Raw genomic sequence first — 16,052 nt, 5'->3', positions numbered from 1 at the left:
TTAATACTTGGTGTCAAAACCCTTGTTAACAAGCACAGCAGTCAGACATTTTTTGTAGTTAATGATGAGGCTTGCGCACATGTCAGGAGAATTTTTTGTCCACTCCTCTTTACACCTCCTTCTCTTTACAGCACAAAGAACACTGTCCCCACTGTCAAGCATGGAGGGGAAACTTTATGTTTTGGGGGTGTTACTCTGCTAAGGACACAGGACTACTTCACTGCATTAATGGGACAATGGATGGAGCCATGTACCGTAAAATCTTGAGTGACAATCTCCTTCCCTCTGGCAGGACATTAAAATGGGTCGTGGCTGTGTCTTCTATCATGACAATGACCCAAAACGTACAGCCACGGCAACAAAAGAGTGGCTCAAAAAGAAGCTCATTAAGGTCATAGAGTGGCCTAGCCAGTCTCTAGACCTTAATCCCATAGAAAATGTGTGGAGGGAGCTGAAGATCCGAGTTGCCAAGCGACAGCCTCAAAATCTTAGAGATGATCTGCAAAGAGGAGTGGACCAAAATTCCTCCTGACATGTGTGCAAACCTCATCATCAACTACAAAAAAGTCTGACTGCTTGCCAACAAGGGTTTTGCCACCAAGTATTGTCTTATTTGCCAGAGGGATCAAATACTTATTTCTCTCTGCAAAATGCAAATAAATTTATATAATTTATACAATGTGATTTTCTGGATTTTATTGTGGATTCTCTCACAGTTAAAATTAACCTTCCCTTATAGTCTGTTCATGTCTTTGTCAGTGGGCAAACTTACAAAATCAGCAAGGGATCAAATACTTATTTCTTTCACTGTATAACTTTGAGGGAAGAAAAAAAAACATTATGTGAACAGAGCTCTAGGTGATAATGTCTTCTTTCTTAGGCCGGCGTCACACGCTACAATATATCGGGCGATATGTCGTCAGGGTCACAGATTCCGTGACGCCCATCCGGCATCGTTAGACATATCGTAGCGTGTGACAGCTACAAATGACTGTGAACGAGCAAAAATACTCACCTTATCGTTGCTCGTTGACACGTCGTTCATTTTCAAAATGTCGGTCCTCCTTCTGTGATCCGGTTGTTTATCGTTCCCGAGGCAGCACACATCACTCCGTGTGGCACCCCGGGAATGACGAACATAGCTTCCCTGTGTCCCGCCGGCAATGCAGAAGGAAGGAGGTGGGCGGGATGTTACGTCCCGCTCATCTCCGCCCCTCCGCTTCTATTGGCCGGCCGCTGTGTGACGTCGCTGTGACGCCGAACGTCCCTCCCCCTTCAGGAAGAGGATGTTCGCCACCCACAGCGACGTCGTCCGGGAGGTAAGTGTGTGTGACAGGGGGTTAACGACTTTATGCACCACGGGCAACTAATTGCCCGTGACGCACAAACGATGGGGGAGGGTATGATCGCTCGTGCGATCGTACGATAGATCGTCCCGTGTGACGCCGGCCTTAGTCATTTATACATGCAGTATGTTTCAGCTAATACCACATAAAGAACAATGGTTTAAGCCAGAGATACTGCGACTAATTCACCATGACGGTCGCTATGTACCCTAGCGAGTATGCTTTTAATTGAGCTAAACCTTAAAATTTAAGGTGCACATAGTGTATAGATAATTCTGCCATAACAGAAGTGTTGTATCAGAGTTATGTTTTCCTAATAATAGATAGACTGATTAGTTTATATTGCATTCTAATAATTGTGACTCAGTGCTTCATTATGACACATTAGTCTCCCAACCAGCCAATATCTAACACCAGAATCTTAGCTGGTCTGGCTCTTAGCTGGTTTTCTGTTTGTGAATACCATCAGGTTTATTTAAGCATACATTTGGAAGTCAGTTGCTTTTCTTAAATCACTACTATAGAATAGTAAAATGCCTCTATATGTAGGAATAAAGTATCACGTATGCTAGATTGGAATGATGGGCAGCCGTGGTCTCCTGGGGTATAATTAGCCCACTTCTGCACCCATATGTATGGTTATATGGTGCAGGTTCAGGAGCTGAGCCCACTTCATACTGGATAGATGCCAGCTGTGTTTGCTCAAATTCTACTGATTAACCATTTAGCTGCTGCTCTTAATTACTGATAACAGCATTGAAATAGTTCCTCAGAGCTTGGGAGCCCATTGCGCCCCTGCTCCCCCATCTCAATAATGTGATCATGCGGTGCCCATACATTACCAAGTAAGAAAAGGAAATAAGGAATTTATTTTTTATTTTTCAAGTCTTCCACCTCCACACAAAATAAATAAAAAGTAAAAGTAATCATAGTGTCCTATTTAGCAGGGCTGTGGAGTCGGAGTCGGAGTCGTGGAGTCGGAGTCGGAGTCGGAGCTCATTTTGGTGGAGTCGGAGTCGGAGTTGGAGTCGGTATAAAATGCACCGACTCCGACTCCTAAAATATATAATAAATTGGGGACAGGAGTGCAATGCAGAATGTGCTGAATATTTTACTAAATAATAACATTTAGTATAATGCTTATATTTAAGTGAAAAATTTATTGTAGTATAATGTGAACATCAGACATTTAATTGTTTTTATGATACAATAATCAAGATATTTGGATAGAACATAAAATATTTATTGGATACAACTTTAGAACACAAAAAACTAATTGTAAATATGTAATATTATATATATATACACAGTGTATATACACACACAAGATATATATGTAATCTACTGTATATTACATAGTGTATTACATATTTACAATTTATTACAGTTTTTTGTGTTCTAAAGTTGTATCCAATAAATATATTTTATGTTCTATCCAAATATCTTGATTATTGTATCATAAAAATTATTAAATGTCTAATGTTCACATACACATATTCATGTACTACAATAAATTTTTCACCTAACTATAAGCAATATATGTAGGAGTCGGAGTCGGAGCCGGAGTCGGAGTCGGTGCAAGAGAATTTGAGGAGTCGGAGTCGGAGTCGAAGGTTTGGCTTACCGACTCCACAGCCCTGCTATTTAGCCCAAAATGGTATAAAAACCCCCCAGAGCTCATCACTAAAAAAAAAAAAAAAAAAAAGCCTTCACGTGGCTTATTACTGGAAAATAAATACGTTACAGGTCTCAAAAATTGGGGACACAAACCATTTGTTTTGCAAATTTAAAAAATAAAATGTAACTACTAAAATGTATATAAAAAGCTATATATGTTTGACATTGCTGTACTTGCACTGACCTGAATTAGTCATGTTTCCAGGTCATTTTTTCCCATACAATGAATGCCATAAAAACAAAACCCATTTTACGTACAGTACAGACCAAACGTTTGGACACACCTTGTCATTCAAAGAGTTTTCTATATTTTCAGAAAATTGTAGATTCACATTGAAGGCATCAAAACTATAAATTAAAACATGTGGAATGAAATGCTTAAAAAAGTGTGAAACAACTGAAAATGTCTTATATTCTAGGTTCTTCAAAGTAGCCATCTTTTGCTTTGATTACTGCTTTGCACCCTCTTGGCATTCTCTTGATGAGTTTCAAGAGGTAGTCACCGGAAATGGTCTTCCAACAGTCTTGAAGGAGTTCCCAGAGATGCTTAGCACTTGTTGGCCCTTTTGCCTTTACTCTGCGGTCCAGCTCACCCCAAACCATCTCAATTGGGTTCAGGTTTGGTGACTGTCGAGACCAGGTCATCTGGCGTAGCACCCCATCACTCTCCTTCTTAGTCAAATAGCCCTTACACAGCCTGGAGGTGTGTTTGGGGTCATTGTCCTGTTGAAAAATAAATGATGGTCCCACTAAACGTACACCGGATGGAATAGCACGCCCCTTCAAGGTGCTGTGGTATACATGCTGGTTCTGTATGCCTTCAATTTTGAATAAATCCCCAAGTGTCACCAGAAAATCACCGTCACACCTCCTCCTCCATGCTTCATAGTGGGAACCAGCCATGTAGAGTCCATCCGTTCACCTTTTCTACAAAGACACGGTGGTTGGATCCAAAGATCTCAAATTTGGACTCATCAGACCAAAGCACAGATTTCCACTGGTCTAATGTCCATTCCTTGTGTTCTTTAGCCCAAACAAGTCTCTTCTGCTTGTTGCCTGTCTTTAGCAGGGGTTTCCTAGCAGCTATTTTACCATGAAGACCTGCTGCACAAAGTCTCCTCTTAACAGTTGTTCTAGAGATGAGAAGGTGTGTCCAAACTTGTGGTCTGTACTGTACATCTACATACAGTGCTGGCCAAAAGTATTGGCACCCCTGCAATTCTGTCAGATAATACTCAGTTTCTTCTTGAAAATGATATCAAAGAATTTGTGATTGCAATTATTATCTTCATTTAATTTGTCTTCAATGAAAAAATTAAAAAAAAAATTTGTCATAAAGCCAAATTGGATATAATTCCACACCAAAAAAAGGGGGTGGACAAAAGTATTGGCACTGTTTGAAAATCATGTGATGCTTCTCTAATTTGTGTAATTAACAGCACCTGTAACTTAGGTAGCCAGTTGACTTGGATTAAAGTTGACTCAACCTTGTCCTGTGTCCTTGTGTGTACCACATTGAGCATGGAGAAAAGAAAGAAGACCAAAGAACTGTCTGAGCACGTGAGAATCCAAATTGTGAGGAAGCATGAGCAACCTCAAGGCTACAAGTCCATCTCCAAAGACCTGAAAGTTCCTGTGTTTACGGTGCGCAGTGTCATCAAGAAGTTTAAAGCCCATGGCACTGTGGCTAACCTCCGTACCTGTGGAAGGAAAAGAAAAATTGACAAGAGATTTCAAAGCAAGATTGTGGGTTGGTGGATAAAGAACCTCGACTAACATCCAAACAGTTCAAGCTGCCCTGCAGTCCGAGGGTACAACAGTGTCAACCCAGACTATCCGTCGGCGTCTGAATGAAAAGGGACTGTATGGTAGGATACCCAGAAAGACCCCACTTCTTACCCCGAGACATAAAAAAGCCAGGCTGGAGTTTGCTAAAACTTACCTGAGAAAGCCTAAAACGTTTTGGAAGAATGTTCTCTGGTCAGATGAGACAAAAATAGAGCTTTTTGGGAAAAGCCATCAACAGAGTTTACAGGAAAAAAAAGAGGCATTCAAAGAAAAGAACACGGTCCCTACAGTCAAACATGGCGGAGGTTCCCTGATGTTTTGGTGTTGCTTTGCTGCCTCTGGCACTGGACTGCTTGACCGTGTGCATGTAGAGCTGTAGGGGGAAAAAGCGCAATAGGGTCTTACCCGGTATGAGGGTAGAGAGACAGAAAGAGGTACACTCACCTGGTAGGGTTGTGAAAGTCACAACTCCTTATGATCGCATGTGAGTGCCTTTTTGTGGTTTAGCAGCGGCCCCGGAATGCAGTATATAAAATATAGGTCAGGTAAAGAGAAAACCGGTTTAAATGCCGCGCTAAAAACCACTGATGTTGTAGATGAAAAAGATTTCCTTTATTTCATAACTCTACGCGTTTCAGAGACATCTCCGTCCGTCGTTCCTGAGGAAGGAGACGGAGATGACCGTGTGCATGGCATTTTGAAGTCTGAAGACTACCAACAAATTTTGCAGCATAATGTAGGGCCCAGTGTGAGAAAGCTGGGTCTTCCTCAGAGGTCATGGGTCTTCCAGCAGGACAATGACCCAAAACACACTTCAAAAAGCTTCAAAAAGCACTAGAAAATGGTTTGACAGAAAGCACTGGAGACTACTAAAGTGGCCAGCAATGAGTCCAGACCTAAATCCCATAGAACACCTGTGGAGAGATCTCAAAATGGCAGTTTGGAGAAGGCACCCTTCAAATTTCAGGGACCTGGAGCAGTTTGCCAAAGAAGAATGGTCTAAAATTCCAGCAGAGCATTGTAAGAAACTCATTGATGGTTACCGGAAGCGGTTGTTCACAGTTATTTTGGCTAAAGGTTGTGCAACCAAGTATTAGGATAAAGGGGGCTTTACACGCTGCAACATCGCTAATGCGAACTCGTTGGGGTCACGGAATTAGTGACGCACATCCGGCCGCATTAGTGATGCCGTTGCGTGTGACACCTATGAACGATTTTGCATCATCGCAAAAACGTGCAAAATCGCTCATCGGTGACATGGGGGTCCATTCTCAAAAATCGTTACTGCAGCAGTAACTAAGTTGTTCCTCGTTCCTGCGGCAGCACACATCGCTCCGTGTGACACCGCAGGAACGAGGAAGCTCTCCTTACCTGCCTCCCGGCCGCTATGAGGAAGGAAGGAGGTGGGCGGGATGTTACGTCCCGCTCATCTCCGCCCCTCTGCTTCTATTGGGCGGCGGTTCAGTGACGCAGCTGTGACGTCGCTGTGACGCTGAACGAACCGCTCCCTTAGAAAGGAGGCGGTTCGCCGGTCACAGCGACGTCGCCGGGCAGGTAAGTAGTGTGACGGGTCTGGGCGATGTTGTGCGGCACGGGCAGCGATTTGCCCGTGTCGCACAACAGATGGGGGCGGGTACTCACGCTAGCGATATCGGTACCGATATCACAGCGTCTAAAGCCCGCTTTAGGGTGCCAATACTTTTGTCTGGCCCATTTTTGGAGTTTTGTGTGAAATGATCAATGATTTGATTTTTGTTTCATTCTCTTTTGTGTTTTTTCATTGCAAGCAAAATAAATGAAGATAATAATACCAAAGAATTTGTGATTGCAATCATTTTCAAGAAGAAACTGAGTATTATCTGACAGAATTGAAGGGCTGCCAATACTTTTGGCCAGCACTGTATAGTAAATGAGATGATTCAAAAATTCAACATGTCCTACAAAAAACAAGCCCTCATATGTCTATGTTGATGCAAAAATAAAAAAAGTAATTGCTCTGGGAAGAAGCAGAGGAGAAAATAAAACAAAAATATAAAATGGCCCTATCTCAAGGGGTTAAAGGAGATGGTGCAATTTATGTAATAAAAAATGTGTTCCGGCTTTGAATTGGTCAGCCAAGTTTGAAGCTGTGTGGGAGGAGATGGTAGATAAGTGAAATGGGGAGTGGATATGATCAACATGAACAATAGGGATTGGTAGGGAATGGATAAGCAAGGGGAAACAGGTAAATTAAAGGATATTACAGTCTACAAAATGATGACCTGTACACGGGAGAGGTGATCATTTTTAGACTAGCTTGGCTGTCTTTGTCAGAGCCGTAGACTTTGATTGACCACCAGGACTTGACAGTGGAAAACCAGGGTAGAATGTGGGACTTACAGTAAGGCCTCCCTTCTGGTGATCAGTGAGGGTCCCAAATTTGGGACCCATGTTCATCTCAAAATGTTACCTATTCAGTAGAGAGCTGATCATTTCAGTAGACTGGAATGCTCCTTTAATAATGTCCATCTAACAGCGATTGTGCTTTATTTTAGGGACCAAGGGTAGTGAGGATCATTCTGAAACGACAAGCTGGAGCGCCAATACAGTACAGACACGGTGGGGACAGGTCTCCATAAGAACCAGTTGCCTCCAATGATTATAGTGAGCCGCTTCAGAGAAGATTCATTCACATTTCTGATGGAGAATGATTTAATATGATTAAAAATTGTCACTCATTTTATATTTTACTTTTTCAGAACGAAGTAAAACTACAACAGAAAACCATAGATAATTTGGAGGTCACAGTGAAAAATCTAAAATCAGTAAGTAAAAATAAGTCATATTCATATATGAATATGAAGACATTAATGTATAGTAATAATTGTCGTCATGTATTAAAAGTAGTGCAAATTGTTATTGCCATTATCAACCCCAGTTTAATGGGACTGTCAGAACAGAATGACTATTTAAACCAAACATAGGTGCTTTAGTGCATCATGGTGGGACCAGACATTTAAGTGCACCTTCCTGTCTACTTGTTTTCCCTCTATCTCCTCCCTTCTCTGGCTCTATGAAGTCAGACCTGTCTATCACAGAAAAGGGGTGGCATAAATTGAAGGAAAACAGGCAGGTGGTAAAGTGCACTAAAATGATTGGCTCCGCCATGATGCACCGAGCGCCTATACTTAGCTTGAACAGTCATTCTGTTCTGAAAGAATCCTTTTAAATCCTAAGAGCTACACGGCTTTTTACCTATTTTGTTACATCACAACCTGTGTTTAAATATTTTTGTAATCCGATGTGTGTGAAGCATCAGCACAAAATAGTCTTAGGTGGGGAAGAGAAGTGAGAAAAATGTACGCAAAAATTACATTTATGGGAAAAAATTAATAAAACTTGTCATGTGCATGTGAAATCACGGCTTTTGCTATGAAGCCCCTAAAAATTACCTTCATAAGTCATATGCTTAGTGAAAGGAAGTCCATCTGTGTGCAATCTTTAGTGTCCCGTGGTCTGTCACTATATATACACCTTTTCTGACAGGCCACAGAGGCTGCAACATAATTTAAGCAAGAGGCACCACTAACCAAATACCATCATGAAGACCAAGGAGATCTCCAAACAAGTCAGAGACAAAGTCATTAAGAAGTGCACGTCAGGGTTGAGTTCTAAAAAATAGGCTAATCTCTGATGATCTCCTGGAGCACCATCATATCTATTATCAAATGGAAAGAATATGGTACCACAACAAACCTACCAAGAGAAGGCTGTGCACCAAAACTGTCAGCCCAGGCAAGGAGAGCCAGAGATCAACAGTAATTCTGAAGGAACTGCAGAGTTCCCAAGCAGAGATTGCAGTATCTGTCCATACAACCACAATAAGCCATACACTCCATACAGCTGGCTTTTATAGCAGAGGAGCCAGAGAAAAGCTTTTACTTACAACCAAAATGTTGGAAGGCTCAATTTGATTTTTCCAAAAGATGGGGGAGACCCCCCAAATGTATGGAGGAAGGTGCAGTGGTCAAATAAGACCAAAATTGAACTGGGCAGTTACCAAGGTAAACACTATGCTTGCCGCTGAACCAACACAGCTCATCAGCCCAAGAACACCATTCCCACAGTGAAACATGGTTGTGGTAGCATCATGCTGTTGGGATGTTTTTTTGGCAGCAGGGACAAGAAAATTAGTCCGAGTCGAGGGGAAGATGGATGGTGCAAAATACAGGGATATTCTTGAGCTTCTGATATTCTGTTTCAGTCTGTCAGTAATTTGAGACTGGGACGGAGGTTCACCTTCCAACAAGACAATAACCCAAAGCATACAGCTAAGGGTACTGTCACACTTTAGCGACGCTCCAGCGACCCCACCAGTGATCTGACCTGGTCAGGATCGCTGGTGCATCGTTACATGGTCGCTGGTGAGCTGTCAATCAGGCAGATCTTACCAGCGACCAGTGACTAGCCCCCAGCCAGCAGCGACGCGTGGAAGCGATGCTGCGCTTGGTAACTAAGGTAAACATCGGGTAACCAAGCAAAGGGCTTCGCTTGGTTACCCGATATTTACCTTGGTTACAGCTTACCGCAGGCTGCCAGAAGCCGTCACCCTGCTCCCTGCACATTCAGATCGTTGCTCTCTCGCTGTCAAACACAGCAATGTGTGCTTCACAGCGGGAAAGCAACGTCCAAAAAATGAACCAGCACTGTGTGTAACGAGCAGCGATTTCACAGCAGGGGCCAGATCGCTGCTCAGTGTCACACACGAGATCGCTGATGAGGTCACTGGTGCGTCACAAAAACCGTGACTCAGCAGCGATCTCGCTATGTGAGAAGTACCCCTAAAGCAACACTATAGTGGTTAAAGGTCAAACTTGTAAATGTATTGAAGTGGCCTAATCAAAGCTCAGATCTTAATCCGATTGAGCCTCTGTGGTCAGACTTAAAGATTGCTGTTCAGCAGAGCAAACCATCTAACTTGAAGGAGCTGTAGCAGTTTTGCCTTGAGGAATGGACAAAATTCTCAGCGGCAAGATGTGAAAAGCTCATAGAAACTTATCCAAAGCAACTTGCAGCTGTAATTGCCACAAAAGAAGGCTCTACAAAGTACTGACTTTTGGGGTGGTTAAATATTTATGCACACCGAAGTTGTCAGTTATTTTGTCCTTTTTGTGGCTTGCTTTACAATAAAATGAAAAACAAATATCCACAGTCGTAGGCTTATGTTGTTTACATGAACTGATGGAAATCCTTAAAACAAAAATGAAATTCCCGGTTGTGAAGTAGCAAAACATGAAAACTCTATCTATCTATCTATCTATCTATCTATCTCTCTATCTATCTTATCTATATATACAGTACAGACCAAAGGTTTGGACACACCTTCTCATTCAAAGAGTTTTCTTTATTTTTATGACTGAAAATTGTAGATTCACATTGAAGGCATAAACAACTATGAATTAACACATGTGGAATGAAATACTTAACAAACAAGTGTGAAACAACTGAAAATATGTCTTATATTCTAGGTTCTTCAAAGTAGCCACCTTTTGCTTTGATTACTGCTTTGCACACTCTTGGCATTCTCTTGATGAGCTTCAAGAGATAGTCACTGGAAATGGTTTTCACTTCACAGGTATGCCCTGTCAGGTTTAATAAGTGGGATTTCTTGCCTTATAAATGGGTTTGGGACCATCAGTTGTGTTGTGCAGAAGTTTGGTGGATACACAGCTGATAGTCCTACTGAATAGAGTGTTAGAATTTGTATTATGGCAAGAAAAAAGCAGTTAAGTAAAGAAAATGAGTGGCCATCATTACTTTAAGAAATGAAGGTCAGTCAGTCCGAAAAATTGGGAAAACTTTGAAAGTGTCCCCAAGTGCAGTGGCAAAAACCATCAAACGCTACAAAGAAACTGACTCACATGAGGACCGCGCCAGGAAAGGAAGACCAAGAGTCACCTCTGCTGCGGAGGATAAGTTTATTCGAGTCTCCAGCCTCAGAAATCGCAGGTTAATAGCAGCTCAGATTAGAGACTAGGCCAATGCCAAATAGAGTTCTAGCAGCAGACACATCTCTAGATCAACTGTTAAGAGGAGACTTTGTGCAGCAGGCCTTCATGGTAAAATAGCTGCTAGGAAACCACTGCTAAGGACAGGCAACAAGCAGAAGAGACTTGTTTGGGCTAAAGAACACAAGAAATGGACATTAGACCAGTGGAAATCTGTGCTTTGGTCTGATGAATCCAAATTTAAGATCTTTGAATCCAACCACCGTGTCTTTGTGCGACGCAGAAAAGGTGAACGGATGGACTCTACATGCCTGGTTCCTACCGTGAAGCATGGAGGAGGAGGGGTGATGGTGTGGGGGTGCTTTGCCTGTGACACTGTTGGGGATTTATTCAAAATTGAAGGCATACAGAACCAGCATGGCTACCACAGCATCTTGCAGCGGCATGCTATTCCATCCGGTTTGCGTTTCGTTGGACCATCATGTATTTTTCATCAGGACAATGACCCCAAACACACCTCCATGCTGTCTAAGGGCTATTTGACTAAGAAGGAGAGTGATGGGATGCTACTCCAGAAGACCTGGCCTCGACAGTCACCAGACCTGAACCCAATTGAGATGGTTTGGGGTGAGCTGGACCGCAGAGTGAAGGAAAAAGGGCCAACAAGTGCTAAGCATCTCTGGGAACTCCTTCAAGACTGTTGGAAGACCATTTCCGGTGACTACATCTTGAAGCTCATCAAGACATTGCCAAGAGTGTGCAAAGCAGTAATCAAAGCAAAAGGTGGCTACTTTGAAGAACCTAGAATATAAGACATATTTTCAGTTGTTTCACACTTGTTTGTTAAGTATTTCATTCCACATGTGTTAATTCCTAGTTTTTATGCCTTCAATGTGAATCTACAATTTTCAGAGTCATGAAAATAAAGAAAACTCTTTGAATGAGAAGGGGTGTCCAAACTTTTGGTCTGTACTGTATATATACAGTGGTAAACATAGAATATAACAAAAATGTTGTTTGTTTGTTTTTAAATAAGGATTCTAACATTGCCAGAGAACAAATAGAAAAGGCATCATCTGAACTGGAGGAGAAAAGGCAGGAGGCCAGAGCTGTAAATCTCCTTTTAGACCAAGTGCAAGAAGACAACAACAGACTTAGCAAGAAACTTGAAAAATTTGAGAAAGCCGGTACTGCTGTCATTGCACTTACATTTTTTATCTCAGTACACAGATAGATCTAACAGTAGTACTTAGTTTTAGGATTTTATCAGCAGGCTGTTCATTGTATACAGGGATATATCATTGAAACAAGTGTCTATATTTCTGCAATTATTGGGTGAGGTTTTGTGTTTTAGAAGATCTCATGAAAGAACTAAAGTTATGAGTTTTAGATATTAAGGTCCCATTCAGGATGAACGATCGTGAAAAAACAGCAAACAAGCATAGGTTATGTTTTTGAATTTCTTTTATAGGTGGAATTCAAGTGCCTATGTTCTAAAAAAAAAAGGTCAGCTAGAATAACATGTGGAAGAAACAAACCCCTTCTTTTTCCATCTTTTTCCACATTAACATGAAAGGAGGCAGACCACATTAAAACAAATGACCAGCTCTTAAGGTGGTGTCACACACAGCGACGGCGACAACAACCTCGCTGCTAAGTCACCATTTTCTGTGACGTAGCAGCAACGTCCCGTCGCTGTCGCTGTGTGTGACATCCAGCAACGACCTGTCCCCTGCTGTGAGGTCGCCGGTCGTTGCTGAATGTCCTGCTTCATTTTTTGGACGTTGCTCTCCCGCTGTGAAGCACACATCGCTGTGTGTGACAGCGAGAGAGCGACGAACTGAAGCGAGCAGGGAGCAGGGAGCCGGCTTTTGGCAGCCTGCGGTAAGCTGTAACCAAGGTAAACATCGGGTAACCAAGCGAAGTGCTTCGCTGGTTACCCGATATTTACCTTAGTTACTAGCGTACACTGCTCTCAGGCTGCCAGTGCCGGCTCCCTGCTCCCTGCACCCGTAGCCAGAGTACACATCGGATAAATAAGCAAAGGTTTGCTTATTAACCCAATGTGTACTCTGGCTAGGAGTGCAGGGAGCCAGCGCTAAGCGGTGTGCGCTGGTAACCAAGGTAAACATCGGGTAACCAGCGAAGGGCTTTGCTTGGTTACCCGATATTTACCTTAGTTACCAAGCGCAGCATCGCTTCTACGCGTCACTGCTGGCTGGGGGCTGGTCACTGGTTGCTGGTGAGATCTGCCTGTTTGACCGCTCACCAGCGACCATGTAACGATGCAGCAGCGATCCTGATCAGGTCAGGTCATCGTCGTGATCACTGCTGCGTCGCTACGTGTGACCCTAGCTTTATAGAGGTCACAGGATCAGGGGTGGACATACCTTTGGTACAATCTGTGCAGTTGCACAGGGGCCCAGTAAGTCAGGGACCGTCTCACCTTTTAAAAAGCTATGTACCGTCTATACTATGTATTTTAGATGCCATCGTACCCATAAAGTGTTTCAAGCAGGATACGTCTCAAGAAAACGTCGGCACTTTTTTCCAGAAGTAACTTTTTTGGCGCCTTTTCCGTTGTATTTTGCAGTGTCTTTGCCTCTAGCATTTTTTTTTTACTTCTATGAATAACATAGTAAGCAGCTTTATAGAAAAATCCACCTTAAGAATAATCAGGTCACTTCTTTTAACTTCTTTTCAGCTTTACAAACGTGAAATTGTAAATGAAGCTCAAAAGAATGAACATTTGAAAAGCAAGTTGTTTTTGCATTCCTGTGCTTGTGTTTATTCTTTTTGTTGTTTATTTTTTTTATTTCTCAGGTGGGCTATGGAATGTACCCATCTGAAAAGGAACTAGTCTGCACATATCTTTAGAGCAGGGGTCCCCAACCTGTGGCTCAGGAGCCACATGACTTGCTTATCCATGATGTGGAAAAGCTTTGGCTGTCATTCTACCGGTGATGGGAGCTGTGGGTGCCACTACTGGCTGGTAGCTGAATGTGACTCATGACCCTCTCTCTGAGCTCAAGGTCAGAAAGAGTGGGAGCCTCTACCTTACGCCGAGGCCACACAGGGATTTGTGCGAGTGCTCGCATGACACTCTGCACACGCTCGCAACACAGTGGGAGCCGAGTGTCATGCGAGTGTCATGTGACAGTGGTCCGATCGTCCGATCAGACCACAGTTGCGGAAGGGGGGGGGGGTCAGCGCTGCGGAGGAGAGGGCCGGTACTGTGGAGGAGAGTGAGGGTTTTATCTTCCTATCTCCTCCGTTGCCGGCTGATGTGAGAATCATACTGCTCTCGCATTACACCAGTGTAACATGAGGGCAGTGCAATGTTTTTCTCGCTCCATAGACTTGCATGGGTGCGAGTGGAACAGGATCGCGTTCCACCCGCAGCATGCTGCGACTGTTTTCTCGGTCCGACTAGGGCTGAGCAAATAATCACTCATGGGTGCTGCCCCATAGACTAATATTGGCACCATTTTTCTCGCCGTGTGTCCTAGGTCTTAGAGAGACATAAGCCGATGCTATATGATAAGATGCTGGATACTTGGGGCCTATATACTGTCTTGTACAGAATGCCTCCAGATGTTTGTGTCCGATTCTACATAAGATAATATAAGTAACTAAGCGCAGCATAGAACATGTATTCCAGTCTATTAATGGTATAAAAAGAATTGCTGTCTAGATGACAATTTTAGGCACTGTTGCAGCATATGATTATGTCAGTAATTCCACTGGGGGATTTCACTGTTCGATCTTGTACACACTAGGGCAATTATGAAAATGTATATGCTGAAATACATACAGGCTGTTACAACACCGTGATTCCTTTGAGATTAACACTTATGTTAATGATGAAATAATAAATGTTTTAATACTCTGGCAATAAATTATTGTGCTATGCTCTGTCCACAGCAGTATCACTGCTTGTGCTCATAACGGAGCCTGGTTCTAATGCTTCATTTACAATAGAAAAGCAAACTGCGCTCTTTGTTACCGTCAAAAATACATGATACTGTGATGGAAAGAGTATAATGCACGTGCACTTTATTATGGTTTTCTCAGTTTACTTATATAATGTTCTTTAAAAGGAATCTGTCAGCAGGTTTTTGCTACCTCATCTGAGAGCACCATGATGTAGGCAAAGAGATCCTGAATCCAACGATGTATCACTTAGATTACTGAGTGCAGCCGTTCTGACATAATCTCAATTTTTAGATTTAGCCCCATAGCAGAGCTGAGAGAGCTGTCCTGTCCACACCAGGCTCTCAATAGATTATACAGTGTGGGCCATTTATATGAATACCCCTAAAGAAAATGGGAATGGTTGGTAATATCAACTTCCTGTTTGTGGCTCATTAGTATATGGGAGGGGGGAAACTTTTCCTTTTGAAGTTGGCCATTTTGGATCCAAGTTTATTTTTTCCAATGGGAAGAGGGTCATGTAACACATCAAACCTATTGAGAATTTCACAAGAAAAACCATGGTGTGCTTGGTTTTAACATAACTTTATTCGTTCATTAGTTATTTACAATGTTATGACCACTTATATATGTTCAAAGTGCTGCCCATTGTGTTGGATTGTCAATGCAACCTCTTCTCCCATTCTTGACACACCGATAGCAACACCGCAGAAGAAATGCTAGCAGTCCCTCAGAGGAGGGGGCGTGCTAGACTGACATGCATGTAACATTGTAGTAAGAGCAATGATAACTCCTGCTGCTTGGACAAACATAGAAAACAAACAACAGATCGGACCTTGATAAGACAGGCCGCTCTGAATTCAATGTTTTAACCCTTGCAGCATGCTGTTTTTCGATTACATAGCAAAAACCTGCTGACAGATTCCCGTTAAGAATATATCAAGCATTTGTTTCTTGATGGGTGATTAGCATGCTCAATAACTAATGACAGGTAACTATATATGCCATTAACCATTAGAAAACACTGTGTTTTTTTGTTGTTTGAATAAAACTAGCATTTCCTTTCAATTCACCAGAGAAGAAGGGTGTGTTAGCAAATAAGAAGGGTAGAGCAACATCTCCTTCTAAACTGGACTCGTTTGTAAAGAGCTTGGAGGAAGAAAGGGATCACTACAAGAGAGAAGCTGAACATCTAAGGAAGATGCTTGGAGGCCGTAGCAGTAGTCCAAAGCGTAGTCCATCCCAGGTAAGTATTGTGAAGAGACATTTACAGACACTGCCAATATATGAACAAGCTTTTCTAAAATGGGGTATCCCAAGC

General features: G+C 42.5%; 1 protein-coding gene across 3 annotated transcripts in view; it reads left to right on the top strand.

Moving 5' to 3' along the window:
• The window catches only part of TSGA10 (testis specific 10), a 115,499-nt gene that overhangs the window by 15,819 nt on the left and 83,628 nt on the right, over positions 1-16,052 (top strand). Inside the window, exons 2-5 of one of the 3 annotated variants that reach the window (XM_075336400.1) lie at positions 7,346-7,454; positions 7,550-7,615; positions 11,835-11,985; positions 15,808-15,977. In XM_075336400.1, coding sequence (XP_075192515.1) covers positions 7,446-7,454; positions 7,550-7,615; positions 11,835-11,985; positions 15,808-15,977 — 396 coding nt within the window. In that variant the 5' untranslated portion in view covers positions 7,346-7,445. Of the gene's footprint in view, positions 1-7,345; positions 7,455-7,549; positions 7,616-11,834; positions 11,986-15,786; positions 15,978-16,052 lie in introns of all 3 variants that reach the window. The other 2 variants (XM_075336399.1, XM_075336401.1) reach the window with 2 other exon arrangements.

This window comes from Anomaloglossus baeobatrachus, chromosome 2 (genome assembly GCF_048569485.1).
Source record: "Anomaloglossus baeobatrachus isolate aAnoBae1 chromosome 2, aAnoBae1.hap1, whole genome shotgun sequence".
Classification (NCBI taxonomy): domain Eukaryota; kingdom Metazoa; phylum Chordata; class Amphibia; order Anura; family Aromobatidae; genus Anomaloglossus; species Anomaloglossus baeobatrachus.
Note: the sequence above shows the minus strand (reverse complement) of the source record. Positions and strands in the feature narration are given on the sequence as shown.